This window comes from Pelmatolapia mariae, linkage group LG3_W (assembly GCF_036321145.2).
Source record: "Pelmatolapia mariae isolate MD_Pm_ZW linkage group LG3_W, Pm_UMD_F_2, whole genome shotgun sequence".
NCBI lineage: Eukaryota > Metazoa > Chordata > Actinopteri > Cichliformes > Cichlidae > Pelmatolapia > Pelmatolapia mariae.
Genome location: NC_086229.1, coordinates 64,067,301 through 64,094,233, shown reverse-complemented (window position 1 = coordinate 64,094,233; position 26,933 = coordinate 64,067,301). Strand labels below are relative to the sequence as shown.

The 26,933-nt window shown below is 42.7% G+C and overlaps 1 protein-coding gene across 3 annotated transcripts; it reads right to left on the bottom strand.

Moving 5' to 3' along the window:
* Positions 1–1,939: 1,939 nt before the first annotated feature.
* Positions 1,940–25,066, bottom strand: LOC134624714 (protein NLRC3-like). Of its 3 annotated transcripts, none has more exons than XM_063469735.1 (10): positions 24,948–25,066; positions 22,842–22,973; positions 22,406–22,537; positions 19,673–19,908; positions 17,765–19,550; positions 15,775–15,948; positions 11,598–11,795; positions 8,682–8,882; positions 6,138–6,313; positions 1,940–2,132 (listed from the first exon to the last, which is right to left on the bottom strand). In XM_063469735.1, exons 1-9 carry the CDS (start codon positions 24,977–24,979, stop codon positions 6,205–6,207), a joined length of 3,000 nt encoding a protein of 999 aa, XP_063325805.1. In that variant the 5' UTR covers positions 24,980–25,066; the 3' UTR covers positions 1,940–2,132; positions 6,138–6,204. The 3 variants fall into 3 exon arrangements, with proteins under 3 accessions (XP_063325805.1, XP_063325804.1, XP_063325806.1); XM_063469734.1 differs by having other exon boundaries at positions 17,765–19,553; positions 24,948–25,065; XM_063469736.1 differs by lacking the exon at positions 11,598–11,795 and having other exon boundaries at positions 17,765–19,553; positions 24,948–25,065.
* Between the last annotated feature and the right edge of the window lie 1,867 nt (positions 25,067–26,933).

Sequence of the window (26,933 nt, the reverse complement as noted above, 5' to 3'; positions counted from 1 at the left end):
AGTTAAGGGCAGGACAGCTGATCACTTTTACCAACAGAGACAACGGTGTTCAACACACAGCCAGAGTGCTAGGCAGAGCGGGAAAAGCAAAAGGGCAATACAAAAACTGGTACAATGTGCAATATCTTGAGCATGATGGTAGTGAAGGTGAAAAGAAAGCTGTAGACATGTCACTTGTTAATGGTCTTTGCACTGACGCTGACAACACAGATGCAGATGTACTCATAACAAAAGATATTTCTTTTGATTCTGCCAAGCAACAGGAGATTGAGAGCTGGCAAAGTAATGGTGTGTTTGATGAAGTGAAAGACCTGGGTCAAAAATGTGTGTCTACTAGATGGGTCTGTACACTCAAAGAAACTGCTAATGGTGTCGTCCCAAAGGCTCGACTTGTGGCACGCGGGTTTGAAGAGGTAAATACTAAAGAGCTACAGAAAGACTCTCCAACATGTGCGTCTGAGTCCCTCAGACTGGTACTAGCTGTGATATGCCAAAACAAGTGGAGAGTAAATTCAATGGACATTAAATCTGCCTTCTTGCAGGGAATGGAACTGTCAAGAGACATTTATCTTCGCCCCCCACCTGAAGCTGGTAAAGACAATGTTCTATGGAAACTGAAAAAGTGTGTTTATGGACTTGCAGATGCTTCACTTTATTGGTACAATAAGGTCAAAGACATTATGCTCAAAACTGGTGGTAAAATATCACAGGTTGATCCTGCAGTGTTCTATTGGCAGAATGACCAATCTGAGATTACAGGAGTGCTTGCATGTCACGTTGATGATTTCCTTTGGGCTGGTTCAAGTCAATTTGCAACTCATATCATTCCTGTACTGAAATCTACCTTCCTTGTGGGTCGTGAAGAACATGACACCTTTTCTTATGTTGGTATGGACATTTGTACAGTTAACGATGTAATAGAGGTGCATCAACAACTTTACATTGACAACCTACAACCCGTTCAGTTACAAGCAGCACGGGCTGTACAGAGAGATGCTTCCTTAAGTGAAACAGAATGTGAGCAACTCAGGTCAAAAATAGGACAGATTTTGTGGGTTGCCAAACAAACGAGGCCTGATGTTATGTTTGACACATGCAGCCTTGGATCCAATATCAAACATGCGACTGTACAGTCTATTCATGAAGTGAACAAAGTTATCCGTAAACTTAAGGCAGAGAAAGTGACTCTTAAGTTTCAGCACTTGGGTAACAGTGAGGATTTGGCATTGGTTATTTTCAGTGATGCTTCATTTGGCAACCTTCCTGACGGAGGTACCCAAGGAGGGGCATTAATCGTCCTCATGGGTAAAGGAGGACAGTTTTGTCCTCTCTTTTGGCAGTCTAAAAAAATCAGGCGTGTGGTCAGAAGTACACTGGCAGGAGAAACTCTTGCCATGTCAGATGGAATAGACAGTGCTGTATTCCTGGCAACACTTTTTTCTGAGCTTACTACTGGTAACACTGGTCTGAACGCTCTTCCTTTGATCTGTGTCACTGACAATCATTCCTTGTTTGATGCCCTCAGGTCTACCAAGCAGGTTACAGAAAAAAGACTCAGGCTGGAAATGAGCAGCATTAAAGAGCTCATACAAGCCAAGAAAATCAGACAGGTTTGTTGGTCAGATTCAAAATCTCAACTTGCTGATTGTCTGACAAAAAAAGGAGTTTCACCTTTGACCCTTCTAAAGGCACTAGATGAAGGACTCTGGATACTGTAATCCTTTGTTTACAAAGTTGTCTTTGCATTAAAATGCACTATTGTTTATTGTGTGCTATGATAGTTTGCTTTAAGTAAAGCAAAGCACGTTGAAATGTTTTTTTGTTTATATGAATATATACACATACATACACAAATGTTTACAGGGGTGTGTTTATACTTTTATTTATTTATTTATTTTAAAAGAAAGAGGGAGATTGTTAACTTGTTATTTTCTGTTATATCGCGAGAGTACCGTTTTGCCCGCGAAGTGTTGTTGTTAGTGCTGTGGAAAAATGGCGGATGGAATAAAGCTTTTGGAATGAGACTACGTCGTCGTGTATTTTGAGTTAACAGCTTCAACCTCTCTGGATCATCAGGACACAGCTCCTCCTCTCTCAGCACACACCGTCCTGTTTACCATCATCACCACCACCTGCAGAGAGAAGGAGGAAGAGCAGAGGAGATAAACGAGTGTTTCCAGAGACTCTTCATCAGCTGTCAGTCAGTGATGCAGCACATCCAGTATAAAGAGCAGCAGGGACTTCAGTGCTGGGACTGTACTAGGACTCATTGTTGCTTCACTTTTTCTAATCTTTGGATTTTTATTGAAGTTGATGAAAATGTTTTTCCCTCCTAGTTTGAGTTTGGACTTTCATTCATTAGAAGAACCTTGGTGTGTCCACTCTGAGCTCTGTAGGAACCCCAACAACTACCCCAACAATCCAGATGGACGGTTCCAGCTGTTCCATCCAAACATCTGCTCTCACTAAATTCTTCCTCACCTACAGACTGTGTTCTTCACTGCTTTAAACCTGGGCCCTGTTTCAGAAAGCAGGTTTTGAAAACTCAGAGTTAAAAATGATACTCAGGGTTGAGTGACCCTGAACTGTCCAACTCGGAATATTCGGTTTCAGAAAGGCTGATAACAATTAGTTCAATCAACACGGAGTTGCTTTAACCCCAAGTTAAGCGCGCGCATAAAGCCCTGATTAGTGGAGCACAGATTAAGCGAGTCACCATGGAGACAGAGGGAAAGAAGGCGTGGTCAATGTATTTTACAGCGCTTGAGGCTGAAATTCTGATGGCAGCATATGCCAATAACATGCAAATTTTGCGGAAAAAAAGTAACACAGCCTCAGCTGCAAAAGAAAGGGAGCATGCATGGCAATACATAGCCGACAGAGTCAATGCGTGAGTGTTAATTTAAACATTGATCAATGGATTTCCACCCATTTAACACGTTATTTTATTATATATCATTTTATTTTTTATGTTATACATTTTATTTTGTGATGTGATGTGAGCGCAGGTGCAACCCAACAGGCCCCAAACGTTCCTGGCAGCAAGTAAAAATGAAATATAAAAATATAGTCCAAACAGGTAAGGTGTAATTGTATTATGAGCCATAGTGCTTGGTCTGTTTGTCCTATGTAAATCAATTGCAGTTAGAGGCTACATTAATTTTCTTTCTGTAAGCACTTATTGAAATTATCTGAGCACATTACAAGTACATATTTGCTTACTCTGTATGCTCAAATGTGACCCGTTATAGCCAACAGAAAAAAAGCGGAGGCCCGAAAAACAGGTGGGGGTCCCCCACCACCACCACTCACAGAGGCGGAGCAGTTGGCCCTCAGCCAAAACAGTGGGCGCCCTGTGGCTGAAGGCATCTCTGCGGGGACATCCTCTGAGTCAATAACCCCGCAAGACACAAGTGCATACATCCTTTCTTCACAGTCACCTTTGCAGTGCTACTCATTCATGTGATAAACTCTTTACCATAATGAATTATTTTGTAGTGAAGTTATTTTCCTACTGATTTTGCCTTCCCGCAGTCTTGGTTGTCTTTGAGAGCATAATGACAATGAAGTGTAAGGTGATTGGTATATGTTTGTTAATTGCCATTTGGTCCCTTGTAAGTTATAAGTGACCTGTATAAACCTCATATTCTATCAGTTGATGGTGATGGTGTACTGCATCTGGTGCAGCCTCCTGTTGAGCCAGACCAACATGCAGTTGTGAGTACTCTTAATACTCCACAGATTATATGAGTTTACAGTAGAACAGCAATGTTGTTAATGTCTTTACTACAGGAAAATAATGAAGAAACATTGACAGCTGTTACAGAGGAGGAAGCAACAGAGACACTTTATGAGGTTTACATCTTACAATGGAAAATACAACAATTGAATAAAATGTGGTACTATAATAAAACCATGGACTTTCTATGTCTCTAACAGAGTGATGATGGAAATGAAGAGGGTCCAGCCACTTCTCCAACAAACTTTTCCTCAGTAAGATGTTCAGCACTGATTTACAACCAACCTAAGTAGGCATGTACTATGAATGTCAATGCTATTTTCTGTGTTTCAATAGCTCCCTGTACAGCAGCTGTACAAGACCTGTTTGATCAAGAAAATAAAAAAATGCGACTTGGAAATGGAACACTTCAAGCAGCAGATCCAAAAGACCAAGATTGAGGTTTTACTGCTGGAACATCAGTTAAGGGTGGGTGAAGTGGTCAGAGATGGACGAATTATTTCAGTGTTTGAACAACATACTAATATACTTATTAATACTTTGTGTACAGGAAATACAGGCGACCAATAAAGCCAGTTGAACAGAAAATCTGTTTATTCTTCTTTCAACATGTTGAGGTGATGGGTCAAAGGAAATGATTGTGACATATGGTGTCTCTGACTGCTCTTCCATCTTGTATGTCCGTGGGAGGGTCAGGATGTTCATGGTTTGGATCACTGCTGATGTTTGGTTCAGAAGGACAGTGTTCTCCTCTAATTGTGGCAATGTTGTGAAGAATCACACATGCCACAATAATGTCACATGCCCTTTCTGGGGTGACCCTGAGTCTTTGAAGGCACTGGAACCGGGCCTTAAGCATTCCGATAGTCATTTCAACTCTGGCTCTTGTCCTGCAATGAGCCAGATTATATCGCTGCTGTGGGCCCGGTTCAAGGTCAGGGTAAGGGGTAAGCAAATAGGGTAAACATGGATACCCCCTATCACCAAGCAAGTAGCCAGTGAACTCTCCTAAGACAGAAGGATACACTTCAGTTCAAATGTCCCTGTAGCAATTGGTCTTTATATATTTTCAACTCACCATGTCCCAATTTTGTGCTCAGTGTACATTCACGAAGATTCGTGTGTCATGAACAGAGCCACTTGGCCTCCACATTTGTGATAATGTTGGCAGCATCACATATGATCCTCACAGTGCAGAGGACACAAATTAGCATCCATTACCATAATGAAATAATTTGTTAGTTTGAAATGCTACAGGGAACTATGTACCTGTACATTAATGCTGTGGAAAGACTTCCTGTTCACATAGTCTCCTTCATTTACTGAAGGGGCAATGATTGGAATGTGAGTGCCATCTATACAGCCAATCACGCCTGGGAACCCTGAAAATAAATGTAAAATTTAAGTAGTAGTTCAAGTATCACCACATCATGAATTAAGTTTTGTTCATCCTGATACCTGCAATTTTGTGGAATCCCTCTTTGATAAATCTTGTGGGTCTGTGACCGGGGAACACCACAAACGAGTACAGGAGACGTTTCAGTGCAACTGTAACATTCCTGACTGCCCGACAGACGGTAGCCTTGGAAACGTGCTCAGCGTCACCAATATTATACAGAAAGCTCCCGTTTGCAAAAAAACGAAGTGCAATACAAATAATATGTACAGAACTGAGAGAATGTCCGCGATGTGTCACATGAGCAATATAAGGCCTGAGGATGTTATTCAAATAAATTATCGATTGTGCTGAAAAACGGTAACGTTCACACAGAAAATCATCAGGAAATGATAAAATGTCCAAACGCGCTCTAATCACTCTCTCCCGGCGGAGAGCTCTGCGGAGAATTTGGGCTTCAACATCTACTGGCTCTTCAAGGCAGGGGCACCATGTCTGACACTTCCTACAGTCAGGTTTCCGACAAAGAGGCGGAGAAGGTCAGGGTTAGTTGAAGTAAACCTGCTAGGGGGCAGGTTAGCTTCACGGAGTGTGTCGTCATAGTAACTCACTCAGAATTAATCTAAACTCGCTTTGTGAAACCGAAAACCCAGAGTTTTCGTTAACTCAGGGTATACTTACTCAGAGTTTGCACTAAACCGGCTTTCTGAAACAGGGCCCTGGAAATGAATGCAGTCATTGGTCTGCGTGCTGCTTTGTTCAGAGAGCTGATTGGCTGTTGACAGTGTTTGATCACAGCGTGTCAGCCGTTACTATGGTGACCATAAAGGTGAGAAACAGGAAGTGTTTGTGTCCAATCCTGAAGCCTGTCACCATTCTCCTCTCACAGCTTCACTGAGAAGCTGCAGCTTTACAGGAAACACTGGATCTTTGTTTCATACTGACTGTGTTTAGTACAATACTGCTGGTAGCACCACCCACTCACTCCAACACTCTACTTACACCAGAGTCTCCAGTCTGTAGTCTGGACTCTCCTTAAGATCAGACAGCTGCTTCACATCTGGATCCTTCAGAAGTTGTTCCACCTCAGGTCCAGCTCTCTCAGATGGGAGGGGTTGGACTTCAGTGCTGCTGCCAGATAATCACAGCTGATCTTTGACAAACCACAGCGGTACAATCTGTATAAAGAATGAAAGATGTAAGTTTATTAGACAAAGTGTGAGCTTGAAATCATTCAGTGTTTCATCATCTGTTCAGAGCTGAAGAAGGTTCAGAATGTAGAAGTTTAGAAAATGGAAACTCCAAACAGCTGAAGCCAACAGGAAGCAGCTTCAAACAGGAAACTGTGCAGAGTTTCAGACTATATGTCCTGATGCAGCCAGTTGGATTTTGGAGATTTGAATCTCTGTTCTATGACTAATTCCTTGAATCATTTCTTCCAGTTGATCCAACAAGAAAGACTAAGTATTGGACGTGTGTTGTGGCTCCATTAGGGGAGCTTCTAGATGTGATGTGATGGCCCCTCTGGGTCTGTCAGGTCACAGGACTGACGAGAGTTCAAACTGGGCACACAGTGGTTCCAGTCTGGACCAAAGACTCTATACTGGGACTGAGGGGCTGCTTTGACTGCACCCACTGGGACTTTTTAAAGGTTCATGTTCTCACTTAGATCATCGATTTCTACTGACATTTCTTTCTGGGAAAAATGGGGATTACTTTGAAAACAGGAAGTATTTTCCCCAATAAGCAGCCCTGGATTAGTAAATCAGTCCAACATGTTCTCAGGCAGAAGAAGCTGTCTTGTTATGAGGGAGAGAAGAAAAAGATTGAGGCACAGTCACTTGTTCAAAGAGAGATAAAGCAGCTAAAATCAGGTGTAAAAGTAAAGCAGAGGATGAGCTGAATAAAGGACACTTAAGGCTGGCTTGGAAAGGAATGAAGTCCATGGTGGGGATGCAGAACAAGGAGCAAAGATGAATGTGATGCTGAATCAGCAGAAGACTTGGACTCATGTGATTCCAGCTTTGATATCATTGATTTCAATGAAGAGCTTTGTGATTGTAGCAAAGGGCTGGTAGCTCTGAGAGTCCCACTGATGAGGTGTTTGTGTGGAAATCTCTTAGTGGGACCAAAGAGAGAAAAAGCCCTGGTCCTGATGCTGTGGGAGGGAAATGATTGAAGTGTGCTGTGAGGAACTGACTGGGAGATTTTCACACATTTTCCAGTCCTCCTTGGAACAACAGGAAGTTCCCAGCATATGGAAACAAAGGTTAAGTGTCCTATGGCACTCAGTGATGATGGTGCTGTGGCCCCACCACCTCCACCTCTTTGTAAAGGAACTAACTGTAATCTGAAGCTTCAAATGGAACTAGGACCTCCTCCACTAGGTGGCAGTGTCTGATGAGAAAGTGTTAGTGGAGCTGGCCTGGAGTCAGAAACAGGAAGATGCAGGATTTGGGCTGAAATGGGGAAAAGTGGTTAGCACTAGTGCCTTAAAGCAAGAAGATTGTAGGTTGAAGCTTGTTGGCCTTTCTGTGGAGGTTGGATGTTCTCCCACAGTCCAATGAAATGCTGCTTAGGTTCATTGGTGCTTCTAAATTGGCTGTAGGTGTGGATGTGAGAGCTTGCTCCTCTGTCTCTCTCTGTTGGCCCTGTGATGGACTGCTCACCTGTGCAGGTGGACCACGCCTCTTGCCCTATGACAGCTAGGGCACAGGCTGCAGCCCTGTGAGCCTAAGCTGAATAAACAGTTAGCGAAAATGATCCATAGATGGCCTGAAATCCCCCAGTTAGCAGTTTGGTAGATAGCTATGACATGCTAATCCCATCCAGCAGCTGTGTTCTACCTGTAAGCTGATCCCTGCTGAGCCAAAACACCTTTTAATATACAAATTACAACCTTTAATAGAAACCTATTGGTCAGCATCTTATTAGCCTGCTGTTAGCTTCATTCCACAGAAAACTGATAGAAAGTAACAGAGTTGATAAAGAATAAAGAGAAATGTGCTGATTTAAAGCCTTTGAAGTGCTTCAGATGATCTCTGTCCACTTCTGTCCACTCATTCATTCATGTAAGCTTCTAATGCACCTTTGATCTTCACAGTCTGCTTCATGAAACTCATTCTAACCCTGAATGTCAGAGTGTTCCTCCTTCTCTTTCCCATCATTCATGCTGGCAGTGGAGGAGATTTGGATGTTGGACTGTGTTTTGGATGATGTGTGTATGTTTGTGTTGGACTGCTGTCTGTAAAGCAAACGCACATTTTTTTTGGATTTCAGTGTCAGACAGACTTTAAGGTGGAATGAAGAGTTTGAGAGTTTCACAGTGAATTATCCAGTGGAGGATTTTTCTTCTTCTTTGAAGGTTTGAAATGTGAACATTGTTCTGCTGCAGTCAATGGACTAAACCAGAGAAGAAGAAAACAGACTTTACCATGAAGATCCTCAGTGTGGATCAGTATAATATCAGCCTGATGTCTGCAGTTTAGTTTCAGCACAACTTTCACATCATATTCATCTCAGCACAACTAAAACATGCTGACTGACCTCAGAGTTTCAAGTTTACATCCTGGACTCTCCAGGAAACCACACAGATGCTTCACTCCTGAATCCTTCAGGTTGTTGTCGTCAGTCGACCACCGGGAGGAGTCACTACTCAGGTCCAGCTGTCTCAGATGGGAGGGGTTGGACTTCAGCGCTGCTGCCAGATAATCACAGCTGATCTCTGACAAACCACAGGCCCTCAATCTGTATAAAGAATGAAAGATGTAAGTTTATTAGACAAAGTGCTTGAAATCATTCAGTGTTTCATCATCTGTTCAGAGCTGAAGAAGGTTCAGAATGTAGAAGTTTAGAAAATGGAAACTCCAAACAGCTGAAGCCAACAGGAAGCAGCTTCAAACGAACACAACAAGAGAAAAAACTCTGAATGTTTCACATTAAAGTCGTACATTTCTCATAAAAACAGGACAAAGACTTGAAAAAGTCGTGTTTTTCCTTCCAGGAACCACATGGCTTCACTTTTAAAGGTGAAGTGTGAAAGAAATGGACATATTTGAAGTCCAACACCTTTTTCCAGTCACATTATTAAAGCAGACAAACTACAAGCTCATTTTCATTCCAACAAGTCATCTTCTGACCTGGACTAACAACACTGGTCTCTATGTGCAGACCAGTGCTCAGGGAGCATCTACAAAGTGCAACACTGAAAGAACATCACACACTCATTTGCTTCCATCACACAAACATCTACTGTCATTATTGTCACCAAACTCTGTGGATCCTTTATTGGAAATTCCAATCAAACTCCAGAATCTCAGCTTAAAGCTCACAAACTATTTCAACCAGCAGCAAACAGCTAAAACAGTAAATGAGAGCAGCTAAACACACAAAGATGGAAACACAGAGCGTGGATCGTTCACTCGACGGCACGGACACGGACACGCCGTCGGGGCTGAAAGTATCACAGCTCACAGATCCTGAAGCTGCAGGTTTCATCTGTCTCCAACCAAAACTGAGTGAACCAGCAGCAAAAGAAGATCAAACTCTGCTTCACGTTTGATAAATAAATTAATTCTCTCTGACTTTGGCTGTTACTGCCTGCACAGCTCGCTCGCTCTCAGTGTTCTCCAAGAATAGGTTCACATCTCAAATCTCTGTTTTCTGCATTATTCTCTTGAATATTACGCACCTCATTTTTTCAAAAATGACCTCTGACAGGAAAGTCTAATGTCTGCTGTTCAGCACTGAAGAAATGTAAACTTTTTAAAATGATACCAAATTGGAAAACACTGAGCTGTGTCTGTAATAAAAGCAGAGATGGAACGATGCCACTTTTTATGTCCGACATCGATATGAATCTCATATACTCGATTTTATAATCAAACTTTTTTTTAATATCTTGCTGCATTTTGTATAAGTTCATACTCAAGTTTTAAAAATCTAAACACTAAAGCTGTTCTGTTATACCCGTTTGCAAAAACACACTGCCCCAAAACATTAGACTTTACTGAACTTTGTATTTAAAGTAATATTCAAAAAGTCATTTAAATGCAGTTTTATCCAGCTTTCAAAAACTCTTTGGTTGTGAAAAAAAGAAGTGCAACATCAGCACAAAATAATGTTTCTATTGAACAACTAAAACAAACAGCTTGTAGAATGGAGCGTTTTATACTCACAGCTGAACAGAAACAACATCCAGAGTGGAAAGCAGAGCAAATAAATGCAAACAGGCTTCATGACACTCATGTTTAAACAGGATGGATGTCAGTGTGAGCTGTTTCTATCACATTTAACCTCACAATCAATTTGTTTCATTTCTATACAAACGTAAGTGTTTTTCATTGTTTTGCTTTGAACCATGAAACTGTTTAACAACACAGTTTGTTTCAAAGTCAAACTTGAGTCTGTCCATCGTTCGGTCAGACTCAGCAATGACAGCACACAGACGTCTGAGCTCCATATATCGGCTGTTAAGCTTAACGTAGGAATGCTTCACCAAGATTCACAGATGAACTTACACACTAGCTTTACTTCTCTGGGATAGCTGCTCGGAGAGGCCGCTTTGGCAGCACGTAGCGAGGCTCCAGATGCTTTCAGTGTGAAGTAACTCCACACTGCCAACATCTGGCACACCACAGCCGCTCTATCATGTGACACGTACTGCTCCCACGTGCTGAGGTCACTACCCTGGTTACACCATGTTGCAGGTTTGTGAGGTGCTTTGGTGATATTTAATGGATCAGATTACAGTTTTTATTTCTCCCTGATATCCGATCCAGTAATTTAGGTCAGGATCAGACCGATACTGTATATCTGATCGGTCCATCCCTAAATCAAACCTCTGTAACTTTGCTTCACTTCAGCAGCATCAGCTCATGTTCACATGTTGATTCATGGTTTGCTTCAGTTTTTGATCGACTGCAGAATATTTTGAAGGTTATCTGCTATAAAAAGCCAGAACAGCAAAATCTGCTTCATGTGTTTCTGTTTGATCCTCAGTGACTTTGACACAAAGGCCTCTGCTGTGATGATCACACCTCTGATCAAGTCTCACAGTGTCACAACTGATAAATGATCAGAATTATAAGATTTCTGACTGTCTGCTGCGTGCTGTGACCTTTGACCTGCTAAAGAGAGTCAGCTGTGGATTATTCATTGTTGTGTCTGATACTTAGAACTGTGAGGAAGAAGCTACACAGTTAATCAGGGTCCACTCTCTCTGAATCAGGAAAGGTGGGCAGGCCACGTGTGGGCCGCGGGCCATACGTTGAGTATCACTGTTTGAAATGTGAACATTGTTCTGCTGCAGTCAATGGACTAAACCAGAGAAGAAGAAAACAGACTTTACCATGAAGATCCTCAGTGTGGATCAGTATAATATCAGCCTGATGTCTGCAGTTTAGTGTCAGCACAACTTTCACATCATATTCATCTCAGCACAACTAAAACATGCTGACTGACCTCAGAGTTTTAAGTCCACATCCTGGACTCTCCAGGAAACCACACAGAGGCTTCACTCCTGAATCCTGCAGCTTGTTGCTGTTAGTTGACAACTGGGAGCCATTACTCAGGTCCAGCTCTCTCAGATGGGAGGGGTTGGACTTCAGCGCTGCTGCCAGATAATCACAGCTGATCTCTGACAAACCACAGTCCTTCAATCTGTATAAAGAATGAAAGATGTAAGTTTATTAGACAAAGTGTGAGCTTGAAATCATTCAGTGTTTCATCATCTGTTCAGAGCTGAAGAAGGTTCAGAATGTAGAAGTTTAGAAAATGGAAACTCCAAACAGCTGAAGCCAACAGGAAGCAGCTTCAAACAAACACAAGAAGAGAAAAAACTCTGAATGTTTCACATTAAAGTCATACATTTCTAACAAGAGTATTTTAAAGACAACGTCACTGATGATCATCTTCTGCTCAGTAAAACTTCATTTCCTGTTTAGATGAGTTATGTTTGCTTGGGTAGTTGTTTGGTCCTGCTCCTCACATACAAGGTCTTAAATAATCAGGCCCCATCTTATCTTAATGACCTTGTAGTACCATATCACCCTATTAGAGCACTTCACTCTCGCTCTGCAGGCCTACTTGTTGTTCCTAGAGTATTTAAAAGTAGAATGGGAGGGAGAGCCTTCAGTTTTCAGGCCCCTCTTCTGTGGAACCAGCTTCCAGTTTGGATTCAGGAGACAGACACTATCTCTACTTTCAAGATTAGGCTTAAAACTTTTCTTTTTGCTAAAGCATATAGTTAGGGCTGGACCAGGTGACCCTGAATCCTCCCTTAGTTATGCTGCAATAGACGTAGGCTGCCGGGGATTCCCATGATGCATTGAGTTTTTCCTTTCCAGTCATCTTTCTCACTCACTATGTGTTAATAGACCTCTCTGCATCGAATCATATCTGTTATTAATCTCTGCCTCTCTTCCACAGCATGTCTTTATCCTGTTTTCCTTCTCTCACCCCAACCGGTCGCAGCAGATGGCCCCGCCCCTCCCTGAGCCTGGTTCTGCCGGAGGTTTCTTCCTGTTAAAAGGGAGTTTTTCCTTCCCACTGTCGCCAAAGTGCTTGCTCATAGGGGTCAAATGATTGTTGGGTTTTTCTCTGTATCTATTATTATAGGGTCTCCCTATAAAGTGCCTTGAGGCGACTGTTGTTGTGATTTAACACTGTATAAAGAAAATTGAATTGAATTCTGTTAAATTATTGCAGAATGTCCATATTATATCCAAACAAAATAAAAGTGAACTATTTGGCACTGTCTCCAGCTTTCAGATCCACATAACATTAATGAACCACCTATTCCACATCAGTGAACCGCATCCTGACAGCTGCAGCCAAGGTTCCCTACATTGCTTTGATCCCATGGTCCTCATCAGTCTCCCTTGTTAGAAATCTGTGGGGCACAGCGACTGGTGGAATGACGTCTGCAGTCATGGCATCTGCAGAGCTGACTTTTCGAATTAAGTCCTTGAATGGACCCAGAACAGATATCACCTTCTTCAGTTGTGTCCACTGGTGAGCCATGAGCATATCAGGGAGTCCATATTCAGACATGAATATTTCCAGAGCCCGTTTCTGCCCAATCAATGACTATCCAGTGCCGTTACAGCGGGTCTGAACGTCTTGCTGGTGCCGCTTTGCAGATTGGTTGATATGTACTCGAGACGGGACCTCATGAACAACCAGCTGGAGAGTGTGAGCAGTACAAGGTAGGCTGGGCAGCTCAGCATCACTCATGGCATTAATCATATTTCTTGCGTTGTCCGGAGCACGACATCTTCAGTATATCCCAGGTCTGAAGCATGCTATTGAAAGCAGCTGCGATGGTTTGGCTTGTGTGCGAGCCCCTGAACGACTTTGCATGTAGTGTGACTTGATGACGAACAAACTCCTCATCAATCCACTGCGCCGTTAAACTGAGGAGTGACATCAGGGACACATTGCTTGTCCAAATGTCTGTACTGAAACTTAAGCCTGAAACTTCCTGCATATGGTTATGCATGTTTTTTTTACTCTTCAAAAGGTTTTGGCATCATTATGTCCGTGATGTATGGGCGGCTGGGAATCTCATATCGCGGCTCGAGTATGCTGAGAAGATGGCGAAATCCTACGTTTTCCACGACCGACAGGGGCTGGTCATCCAGAGGGATAAAATGAGTCAGAGCCTCTGTTATTTTAACTGCTCGTGGATTTTTCTTGACATTTTTCGTCACTTTTCCAAAACCTGAGTTAAAGTTGGCTGTTCTGGTTTTGCGTTAGCCTTAGTAAACTTGGTGTATTCCAGCACATGATGTGTTCTCAGATGTTTTATTAAATCGCTTGTATTGAACGATGTACTCTCCTATTTACCTGTCCCCTGTACAGGGGGTAGATCTCCGACTACCTCACTGACAGACCACAGTACGTCAGGCTGAAGGACATCATGTCTGACACTGTGGTCAGCAGCACAGGAGCACCACAGGGAACTGTGCTGTCCCCTCTTCTCTTCACCCTGTACACCTCTGACTTCTGCTACAACTCTGAGTTATGCCATATTCAGAAGTTTGCAGATGACACAGCCATCATGGGGTGTATCTGGGATAATCAGGAAGAGGAGTACAGAAGTCTGGTGAGGAACTTTGTCACATGGAGTCACACAAACCACCTGCAACTCAACACCTCAAAGACCAAGGAACTGGTTGTGGACTTCGGGAGGTCCAGAGCAGGTCCACTGCCATTTCAGATAGAGGGAGAGGAGGTGGCGGTGGTCACCACATACAAGTACCTCGGGCTGTGGGTGGACAACAAACTGGACTGGTCATGCAACACACAGCACCTGTATAAAAAAGCCCAAAGCCGACTGTACTTCCTCAGGAGGCTGAGGTCCTTTAACATCTGCAGGAAGCTCCTGAGGATGTTTTATCAGTCGGTGGTTGCTGGAGTACTTTTCTATGCTGTAGTGTGCTGGGGGAGCAGCACAGCAAAGAAGGACTCATCCAGGCTGGAAAAACTGATCAGGAAGGCTGGCTCTGTGGTCGGCATGAAGCTGGACACTCTGGTTTCAGTGGCAGAGAGAAGGACACTAAAAAAACTGCTGGACATTATGGACAATGCTGGGCATCCTCTGCACACGGCCATAAACAAACAGAAGAGTCTGTTCAGTGACAGGTTGCTTCTCCCAAAGACAAGAACCAACAGACTTAAAAACTCCTTTGTCCCACACGCCATCAGACTGTTTAACTCCTCTCTGGAGGGGAGAGGGAGGAGAAACAGGGGGACAGAGGGGGGAACAACTGAGCTGTAGTGCCTCTTCACTGTGCAATACTTTTTGTTAATATCCAACAGTGCAATAGACTTCAATACTTGAAATGTGCAATTCCCTTGTATTCTTATTCCTATTTATTCTATTTATCCCTTTTGTATACTCTGTATTTATATATGTCTCTGTATTTATATATGTCTCTGTATTTATATATGTGTATATATGGTATATTTCCGCTCACATTCTGTAACTTCTATCAGTGCTGTGCTATTGGAAACTGAATTTCCCAGAGGAACCCACCTGAGGGATTAGATTAGATAAAACTTTATTAATCTAATCTAAAACCTTACCAGTACACAATTTGCACTCGGCCTTGCTTCTGTCATCTTCACATATTATGAAGTAAGTCCACACTGCCGACATTTTGCTTAGCGTAGCTACAGCCATTCATGAGTTTCTTTTCTCTCTCTCTGTTTCTAAACAAGCTCAAAGTCTCTGCAGCCTGGTTTTATTTGCTATCATCAGATCTTCAACAGCCTCATTCACATTTCTCACACACTCTACAGCCTATTCAGTACTGACTTCATCTTCACTGACTGATGAAGCACAATATGAACCTGTGGAGGCTAAAAACTGTCCTGTCAAACATCTCCTCATCACCACTCCACTTCTGTCAGCCTTTAAATGAACCCTGCTCAAGTCTGTCACTTCTATTTGGAGCCAAGAGGAAAAACTGTTGTTTAGTCGTTTGGAAAGACTCAACATTTCTGAAAGCACTCAAACTTCTTCACATTTGTCTTCGGACACATCTTGAACAATTAGGAACTAAAGAAAGTTTCAAAGATCAATCAAAGATCTGAAATATAGAAAAACAACAACAGCTGCAGTCAGTGAACTCACCTCAGAGTCTCCAGTCGACAGTTTGGACTCTCCAGTCCAGCACACAGAAGCTTCACTGCTGAATCCTGCAGGTTGTTCTGACTCATGTCCAGCTCTGTCAGATGGGAGGGGTTGGACTTCAGGGCTGAGGCCACAACTTCACAGTGAGTCTCTGAGAGTCCACAGTTAATCAGTCTGTGATTATAGAAAATATAAAATGTGTTATTATAAAAGAAGAAAATCTGCATTATAAACACAGACTGAATGTACATGAAGACAAAACAGAGTGACGTCATAATCTGATGAACATCTGCTCTTCACATCTGTGCTTCAGCTCCTCTTACTGTGTTCAACATGACACAATGATTCAGTCTCTCTCAGACCTTCAGACTTTAATGAGAATCTTTGTTTGGCTTTAATCGGCAGATGAGGGAGGAAGATGGCGTCACATTTAGGCTTCCATAATATCCACAGTCTGTCACTGAGATCTGATCTAGAGTCAGAGTGAAGACACACATTCGGACTGTTTCCTGTTTTGAATCCAGAACATTTTGAATGAGTTCAGCTCAGTGAAGAGTTCCAGCTGGGAAAGATGATCTCTGTTTGCTACCTGCTGCTGTCAGGTACGACTGTTCATGTCCACACGCAGGAAAAACCTGCTGACTGTTACCAAACGCAGCAGAAATCTCACCACTGGACAATAATGATGAATGAACTCAGAGCTGCTGATATCAGATCTGATTTCAACTAAACAAAGAAATGATTGGCTCATTTTAGCTTTCTGAGCCATTAGTCTGCAGGTTTATCACTAGTTGGCAGAAAAAGATTTGTTTTCCTGTTCTGGGCTTCAGTGTTTATGACTCCAGATCCAGGTGACAGCAAGTCAAAATGATGTTACCTGTCTGTGTCCAGCAGCAACCTGTGTTCACTTTGAATATTGTTATAAACTGACATGGATCAGTTTGTCTTTGGCAAAAAACACAGCAGTGAATTCCATCAGCAGAAAATAGGGACGACATTTCAGCAGCAACAACTAAACACTGAACAATCAGCTCTGTGATTAATGAGGACATGAAGTCAGACATTTGTCATTAGGAGCAGCAGCAGGACTGAGAGTGAATCCATGTGCTGCTGTGACATCAGCGTTAGCTCACATATTTGACACATGTTCAGTCCAGATGTCAGCAGTGTCTTCTCACTCAGTTTGTCCCACTGTTGGCAGTAAGAGAGCACAGCTGGTTCACCTCTGAGCCCTCACTCTGAACCACAGCACTGTCACTCAGGGACGTCAGTGCATCACACTAAACCAGAGTCTTCCTCAGCACCTTCATCCTCACTCACCATGTTTATGCCACTAAACTCTGTCTGTAGTTTGGTCTGTAGTCAGAGGAGAAGCTCAGACGGTGACTGCTCTGGATATTTGTCACTGTTTTTAACATTAGAGTTCACTTCACTACAAAGAAGCTCTTCATAGATTCTTGTTTCTGTCTTCTCTCCAACAGGAGCATCTGAATGACCAACAACAGCAGCAGCAGATTTAAAATACTGCCCCCTAATGACACAACACAGGTACTACATGTAGATGTGAGTAAATGGCCTGTATTTGTATAGCGCTTTACACGTTCAGTCATCCATCCATTCACACACTGGTGATGGCAGCTACATTGTAGCCACAGCTGCCCTGGGGCGCACTGACAGAGGCGAGGCTGCCGGACACTGGCGCCACCGGGCCCTCTGACCACCACCAGTAGGCAACGAGTGAAGTGTCTTGCCCAAGGACACAACGACCGAGAACTGCCAACTCTTGAGCCATGATCGCCCCTGTTGTGAGTCTACAACACACAGCGTACGACTACCAATGCAGGATCACACACACTTCCTGATCAACAGAAAATCTCATTTTATTTGAGAATCTCAAAATAATGAGAGTCGTTTAATACTGTGTATATCTGAAGAACTAAACTACTAATCTACACTAATTAATGATGTTAATGATCACATCTGGACTCACCGAGCCTTTCTGCAGTTCCTCACAGCTGCAGTCAGTCGACGTCGTCCCTCTGGTGATGTGTTGTACTTCTGCAGGTCAAACTCATCCAGAACCTCCTCTGACATCTGCAGCATGAAGGCCAGAGCTGAGCAGTGGATCTCAGAGAGTTTCTCTGATCTGTTCTCTGACTTCAGGAACTCTTGGATCTCCTGAAATAATGAGAGGTCGTTCATCTCCATCAGACAGTGGAAGATGTTGATGCTTCTCTCAGGAGAGATTTTATCACTGTTGATCTCCTTCAGGTTGTTGATGACTGTCTGGATGGTTTCTGGACTGTTCTCTGTCTGACCCAGCAGACTTCCTAAGAGTCTCTGGTTGGACTCCAGACAGAGGCCATGAAGGAAGCGAACAAACAGGTCCAGGAGGCCATTTTTACTCTGGAGGGATTTCTTTATGATTAGCTTGAGAAAATCATCCAGAGACGACTTCTTGCATGTTGTTCCCAGGAAGTCCTTCAGCACCTTTGACTTCCTGTTGGTGAAACAGTGGAACATGTAGACTGCAGCCAGAAACTCCTGAATGCTCAGATGAACAAAGCAGTAAACTGGTTTCTGGAAGATCACAGACTCTCTTTTGAAGATCTCTGTACAAACTCCTGAGTACACCGAGGCCTCTGTGACATCCAGACCACACTGCTCCAAGTCTTCTTGGTAGAACAGGATGTTTCCTTTCTCTAGATGTTCAAACGCCAGCCTCCCCAGCTTCAGAAGAACTTCCCTGACAGCCTCCATCAGCTCCTGTGGACTCGTCTCATGTCCCTCTTGGTACTTGTTCTTCTTCCTCTTTGTCTGAACCAGCAGGAAGTGTGAGTACATGTCAGTCAGGGTCTTGGGCAGCTCTGCTTTCTCCTCTGTAGTCAACATGTGCTCCAGAACTGTAGCAGTGATCCAGCAGAAGACTGGGATACTACACATGATGTGGAGGCTCCTGGATGTCTTCATGTGGGAGATGATTCTGCTGGACAGCTCTTCATCACTGAATCTCCTCCTGAAGTACTCCTCCTTCTGGGCGTCAGTGAAGCCTCGTACTTCTGTTAGCCTGTCAACACATGTAGGAGGGATTCGACTGGCTGCTGCAGGTCGGGAAGTTATCCAGAGGAGAGCCGAGGGAAGCAGATTCCCCTGGATGAGATTTGTCAGCAGCTCACTGACTGATGACTTCTGTGTGACATCAGACAAAAGCTTCATGTTGGTGAAATCCAACAAAAGTCTGCTTTCATCCAGGCCGTCAAAGATGAACAAAAGATTACACACAGTGAGCTGCTCTGCTGTGACGCTCTGTAATGTTGGATAGAAAACATGGATCAGCTCCAGGAGACTGTACTGCTCATCTCTGACCAAGTTCAGCTCCCTGAATGAAAGCAGAACCACCACACTGATGTGTTGGTTCTCCAAGCCCTCTGCCCAGTCCAGAGTGAACTTCTGCACTGAGAAGGTTTTTCCAACACCAGCGACGCCGTTGGTCAGAACCACTCTGATGGATCTCTGTTGGTCAGGGAAGGCTTTAAAGATGTCCTGGCACCTGATTGGAGTGTCATGGAGGGCGTCCATCTTGGAAGCTGTCTCCAGCTGCCTCACCTCGTGTTGGATATGAACCTCTTCACTCTGTCCCTCTGTGATGTAGAGCTCAGTGTAGATCCTGTTGAGGAGGGTTCTACTTCCTGTTTCATCACTTCCTTCAGTCACACTTTCACATCTCCTCCTCAGACTGATCTTATGTTCATCTAAAACCTCCTGCAGACCAACATCTGCTGAAAGAAAGAAAAACAATGAGACTAAAGAGAAAGAAAACTCTTCAATGTCTGAACAACACAACAAGAAGTCCAGTTTTCAGAAATGAGTCCATCAGCAGACAGATGTTCAGTCTTACTTTGTACACAGCTGCTCTGACTGGCCGTCTGCAGTCCAACTCTGGTTCTTTCTCCACACTGGGGACAGGAGGAGTCTGCTGATGAAGCAGACTGGTCCCAGTATGAGGAGATGCACTGTCTGCAGAACCAGTGTCCACAACTGGTAGGGACTGGATCCTTCAGGACGTCCTGACACAAAGCACAGCAGGATGGCTGCTCCTCCTCACAAACACCACTCCTCTTCCTCTTCCTCCCTCTGTGAACACATTTCTTTATCACTAAAATTATTTACTGTTAGTGACAAACATCCAGATTTGATGACACTGTGCAGAAGCTCTGATGGTCACAGAGAAAAGTCAAAGTGGAGAAACTTGTGTTTGAGTTCAGAATCAGTGTTTCCTTTGCTGTTCCTGTCTTATTAAACACAGAGTGATCAGCCTACAAACTGCACAGTAAAAGCCTTCATCACAGAGCTGATTATGTCCTTCACTGGATGTACTGGAAGTTTGGGATCCATCACTTTGAACTGACCTTTGAACTCCTGTAAAAACTGTGGTGGAGCAGCAGTGTCACATTCAGAGCTTTCAGCTTTATTTTGAAAGAGTTCAGTCATCAGGAAGTGACCTTCTGGGTTCTGATTTTCGTTCTATTGTTTTACAGAAGTGAAGAAGAAGAACTAAAAGCTTTGAAATGATCTGAGTGATATTTTTTAACATTGCCACCAAATTGAGTTCAGCCTCCAGCAGTAACTTTGTTTCATGATGCCTCCCTGATGATGTGATCTTTGATTACAAACCTGTTTATGTGTTAGACATTAATCACATGAACACAGGCAGAAAAAAGAAGTCAATGAAACAAATGATAGAAACGTGTTCATTCACTGCCATAATCCATATTGTATATCTACTGATCTTTATAAAGAACAACTCTGCAACACTTTGTTCTGAGTATCTGCTGTCAGCACACAGTGCAGCAGTAACTACAACCACACGTTTCTGTAGATCCTGAACATCAGCCTGGAGGAATCTGACCTCAGGTCTGCACACAGTGGAGCTTCACCTCTGGGATGATGCTGCTTCAGCTCCTTCTACAATCAGACAGAAGGTTCTGCACCATCAGGACACAAACAGAGAGGAGCTTCTATCCTCAGACCATCCAAGTCCTAAATCAGAACATGCTCTCCTCATAGCATCACCATCAGGGTTTAAAACAGGACCTTACATCATGTTCTTGTCACACTGTCATATGTCAGATCATATCTGATTTATTGTCAAAGGAGTTTGCAAAGAAAAGCGTCTGGACTTCTTTGAGTTGCTTGAAGACGTTTCACCTCTCATCCGAGAAGCTTCTTCAGTTCTAAGGTCAAATGGCCGAGAGTCCCAGATTTAAACCCAGTGGGAGTATCCCCCCAAGGAGGGACAAAGGACCCCCTGGTGATCCTCTAATCACATGCGCCAAGGTGTGAAAGCGGGTGTGGGACCTAATCAGCCAGGGTTTCGGGTGAGCTCATTGTGAAACCTGGCCCCACCCTATCATGTGAATTCCTGAGGTCAGATGGCCCAGGATGTGAGTGGGCGTTAAGGCGTCTGGGGAGGGAACTCAAAACTGGATTATAGATGGCAGACAGTTGGTGTCATAAACCACCGCCTCTGTTCAAAGATGGTCGCTCACAGTGGACATAGATGGCCTCTTTCACTCCTCTTTCAAACCATCTGTCCTCTCTGTCCAATATGTGAACATTGGCATCCTCGAAAGAGTGACCTTTGTCCTTTAGATGCAGATGAACTGCTGAGTCTTGTCCTGTGGAGGTGGCTCTTCTATGTTGTGCCATGCGCTTGTGAAGTGGCTGTTTGAAGAAGCTTCTCGGATGAGAGGTGAAACGTCTTCAAGCAACTCAAAGAAGTCCAGACGCTTTTCTTTGCAAACTCCTTTGACTACGATGACCTGGATGACTGAGAACCTTCACAGACATCTGATTTATTATGACATCACACACTGCTACACTGATCCTGCTGCTTCATTACTGCTGATATTACTCTGCTCACTCTGTTTACATCACTTTGGTCATTTGGGTTGTTCTGCTTGCACAAAGCACTTTAGTGTAAAATCCCCATGTCACACACAGTGCTGTTCTGTCCCCGTCACTAAATTCAAAGCTTATGTTGGTCGTATCTGTTCTTGGCTGTCAGAGACAGTAAAATGATTCTCATAGACTGATGCTACAGATTTCTGTCACAGACTCATTTCCAACAGTCTTGTAAACAGTGATGTCACCGTCTCCTCCTGCTGACACACAATTTCACACAGCTCCTCCAACCAGCTGAACTAACTGACTTTCACAGCACTGAATTTTAACTCTGGCTTTAATCATCTCATATTTTCTCCTCTTATCAATAATCCATCTGTGGAAACTCTGCAGAGGGGAAACAACCTCCCAGGTTGTCAGACTTGTTAACACCTGTTTCTTTCACAGCCTCACAAATCTGTTTGATTCATGTATAGACACACTTACACACACATGTTCTCATAAAAATACAAACAACTAAAAATAAAAACAAAACTTTTTAAAATATTTAAAGTAGATTTTATGTCATATCATTTACCAGAGTCCAATATTCTTCTCTCATTTGTCTAACTGGGTCATTTTTTGTCTAATTTAAGTTTAAAATCACATTTATGCACAAATATAAACTAAAATGACAAAGTGATCACAACATTTCAAACACCCATAAATGAGTAAGCAGATCTCTTACATGGTCAGCTGAGCTCCATGATTGAAGACCATTGTTGGTGCAGGTTCATGACTGAAGGTAGGAGGTCTGTTTTTGGACCAGTCACTCCTCACAGACACACAGCTGGATACTGGAGACTGTGACCTCTGACCCCTGCAAACACAAACACATTATATTCATATCACATGAATTACTGATTAATCTCCATTTAAAATCTTTTAAGCAGCTCTAACACACAAACTGGATAATGTGATGGTTTCTATCAGCAACAGTTATCACAGATTAGATTACAGACGGCTGCAGAAACGTTCACAGCAAAACAGGAGAAATCATCACCTGGGATTGCTCCATACTAGCATTATCGTACACGGACTACCATAAAGAATAATTTATGATGTCACTGGCAGAATGCATGTATATAAACAACCTTTGAACTCTAAGTTAACAGATCTCTTACATGGTCAGCTGAGCTCCATGATTGAAGACCATTGTTGGTGCAGGTCCATGACTGAATTCTGGAGGTCTGTTTTTGGACCAGTCACTCCTCACAGACACACAGCTGGATACTGGAGACTGTGACCTCTGACCCCTGCAAACACAAACACATGATATTCATATCACATGAATTACTGATAAAGTATACCACAAAAGCCATAAAAGAAGCAAGTATGATCAGTCAGCTGGGAACTTTTCTCAGATTTGATTCATGTCTTTATAGAACGATCCAGCTAAAAATATACCATTAGTGTTAGTCATTGCTGCAGAAGAACACAACCCAACTGGAAAATGAAATATTTTGGTCAGGTCCAAAGAAACAAAGTCACTATTAACACACCACGAAAACCACCCAAAAAAGACCCATTTAGACCCCGGGCTCCGTGGATCTGGTGCTCAGAGCTTGTTCCTGTGCTGCCATGATTAGTGCCTCTGTGCTGTCTTTCAGTCCAGCTTTGTTCAGCCACTGGTAGGATTTCTGGATGTCAGCCACTTCCTCTGCCTGCTGGTGGTGCAAACTGTGTTGTTCTGACTTTCATTGGACGTCTTTGTCCAAAGCGACAGACAAAGGGCAAAGTAAATGCGTTTGCATTAGCAGGAAAATACGCCCCAAACTAGCATTATCGTACACTAGGAGTGGGTAATATGGCCCAAAATTCATATCTCGATATTCGTTAGCTGGATGTTGATATACGATATACATCTCGATATTTTTTAAGCCATAAAATAGGAACAAAAAGAGTTCTTAATCACACTGTGTCCCAAATCTCACACAGGCATTTTTATTAATGTACATGAAACAATTACTCACAGATAAATTATCAGCATTTATTAAATGATAATGCTCCATAAATAAAATAAAACAATGTTGCTTTTGTGCAAAACAAAAAGCTCACAATTGTGCAGTCAAAATGTAAACAGACGCTGAGCATAATAACAGACAGATTTCGTAGCTGCTCCGTTCCCAAGTTCTACTCCGTGACTGACAGCCTGGAGTTTGAAATCCTCTTTGTAATCATGTCTCTTAACAGGAGCCATTTGTGTTCATTATACACATCAACACAGTAATATTACGTTAAAGCAGAGTAGGTATTACTCTGCGAGGCTCCAGACTACGGTAGCCGTAATGCTCCAACAGTCCATCAGTCGGTGCGGCTTCGTAGCTTACCAAAGTCGCACCAAAACATTTTTAACAGATTTCTGAGCACCGTGTACCAAATAAAATCAGTTTGCGGTCAGTAAGCACAACCAAAATTTATATGTAAGGCGCACTGTCGATTTTTGAGAAAATGAAAGCATTTCAATGTAAGGTTATAGCCCCAAAAATACGGTATACGAGTTTTGTAAGGTGGTTTGTTTCGGGGCAGGAGGCTGGGAGACTTCGCGGTCTGGGATACAGCACACAGTTTCACACACTCTTCATGGCGATTTGGTACATGGTGAGAATACTATTAGTGCTAGCTGCACAGCGTCAACACGTTAACACTGTCAATACGCTGACGCCGTGCAGCTACACGCACATGGCGATCTGCGGTAACTTGTTGACAGAGATTTCCCACGTTAATGCAGTTATGGCGTTAATGTCATTTTAACAAGATTACCGCTACCAGCACTAAAACAGTAATCTCCAAATGCTTTCTTTTTCCCGACCAGCTCATCTTTGATGGCTGTGTGTCCATCTTCTCGCTGTCTGCAGGTGAAGCGATGGGGGAGGGGGAGTTGTGTAGAGACAAAAGTGGACGAAAGAGAGGCAAACTTGCGACTCCACAAGTATAATTATAACGTAACATATACATATACATATGTATATATATGTATATATATATATATATATATATATATATATATATATATATATATATATATATATATATATATATATATATATATATGTATACGATATTGTCACGTCTCATATCTCGTATAAAAATATATCGATATATTTAAAAACTTGACATATCGCCCAGTCCTATCATACACAGACCACTGTTAGAAATCATTTATGATGTCACTGGCAGAACACATTTTTATAAACAACCTTTGAACTCTAACTTAGCAGATCTCTTACATGGTCAGCTGAGCTCCATGATGGAAGACCATTGTTGGTGCAGGTCCATGACTGAATTCTGGAGGTCTGTTTTTGGACCAGTCACTCCTCACAGACACACAGCTGGATACTGGAGACTGTGACCTCTGACCCCTGCAAACACAAACACATGATATTCATATCACATGAATTACTGATAAAGTATACCACAAAAGCCATAAAAGAAGCAAGTATGATCAGTCAGGTGGGAACTTTTCTCAGATTTGATTCATGTCTTTATAGAACGATCCAGCTAAAAATATACCATTAGTGTTATTCATTGCTGCAGAAGAACACAACTGAACTGGAAAATGAAATATTTTGGTCAGGTCCAAAGAAACAAAGTCGCTATTAACACACCACGAAAACCACCCAAAAAAGACCCATTTAGACCCCGGGCTCCGTGGATCTGGTGCTCAGAGCTTGTTCCTGTGCTGCCATGATTAGTGCCTCTGTGCTGTCCTTCAGTCCAGCTTTGCTCAGCCACTGGTAGGACTTCTGGATGTCAGCCACTTCCTCTGCCTGCTGGCGGTGCATACTGTGTTCTTCTGAGTTTCATTGTACGTCTTTGTCCAAAGCGACAGACAATGGGCAAAGTAAATGCGTTTGCATTAGCAGGAAAATACGCCCCAAACTAGCATTATCGTACACTAGGAGTGGGCAATATGGCCCAAAATTCATATCTCGATATTCGTTAGCTGGATGTTGATATACGATATACATCTCGATATTTTTTAAGCCATAAAATAGGAACAAAAAGAGTTCTTAGTCACACTGTGTCCCAAATCTCACACAGGCATTTTTATTAATGTACATGAAACAATTACTCAGATATAATTATCAGCATTTATTAAATAATAATGCTCCATAAATAAAATAAAACAATGTTGTTTTTGTGCAAAACAAAAAGCTCACAATTGTGCAGTCAAAATGTAAACTAACAGACGCTGAGCATAATAACAAAGACAGGTTTCGTAGCTGCTCTGTTCCCAAGTTCTACTGCGTGACTGACAGCCTGGAGTTTGAAATCCTCTTTGTAATCATGTCTCTTAACAGGAGCCATTTGTGTTCATTATTGTTGAAAGATTTTATTATGTTTATGCTTAGAAGTATATTTTGTTTAAGGTTTTATAGATGTGTTTGCTCTTTTTATTAGAGAAGTTACGTTGTGCAAGCTTTGTGTGCATTCCAGAGCTCCCTGACTTTCACACCCACATCCTGGGATCATGGGAGAGGTCACACACCTTGTCTTATTGTTTATCTCATTATGCTTAGAAGTATATAGTCATTTGTAGATTGAAAGAATGTCTCATCCTAGGAGGTCTGTAACAACTCTGTGCAGCATGAAGAGGGGAGTGCGTTCACTCCTCCTCAGAGTGTTCTGGCATAGATCACACGTCTCCTAAGAGAGGTCGTACCTTCTTTTATTGTTTTATGGTAGGATAAACGTATCTATGTCTGTTTTACTCGAAGTGCATTTTGTTTAGATGAACTGCTGGACTTCCAGGCCAGCAGGGTTAGGAAGTCATTTTATGACCACACACACACACACACACACACACACACACACACACACACACACACACACACACACACACACACACACACACACACACACACAAGGTATTCTTTGTTCACATGCATACCTATAAGATGTCATATGTTAATGAACCTATGCATATTCATGTAACCACAATAAAAGAGCAGTGTTACAGGAGAGTGGACGAGAGCAACTGAGGTCAAGCGAAGGAACGGCGCCTGTCCAGTTCTCTCCCGTGCACGTTAATTTGTAAAACCTGTCTGAGTGTCATTTATTCCAATCTGAGTTGAATTACAGGAAAACTCCTGACAATTATACACACTCAATACAGTAATAATATGTTGAAGCACAGTACGTATTACTCTGCGAGGCTCCAGACTACGGTAGCCGTAATGCTCCAACAGTCCATCAGTCGGTGCGGCTTCGTA

What these genes read in the sequence shown, in the direction of transcription:
- LOC134624714 (XM_063469734.1), bottom strand. Translation starts at nt 24,979, where the DNA reads ATGGTCTTCCATCATGGAGCTCAGCTGACCAT. An exon ending in TGTCGACTGGAGACTCTGAG is followed by an intron (nt 11,796 to 15,774) that starts GTGAGTTCACTG and finishes TTCTTTATACAG; the next exon opens with ATTGAAGGACTGTGGTTTGT. An exon ending in TGTAAACTTGAAACTCTGAG is followed by an intron (nt 6,314 to 8,681) that starts GTCAGTCAGCAT and finishes TTCTTTATACAG; the next exon opens with ATTGTACCGCTGTGGTTTGT.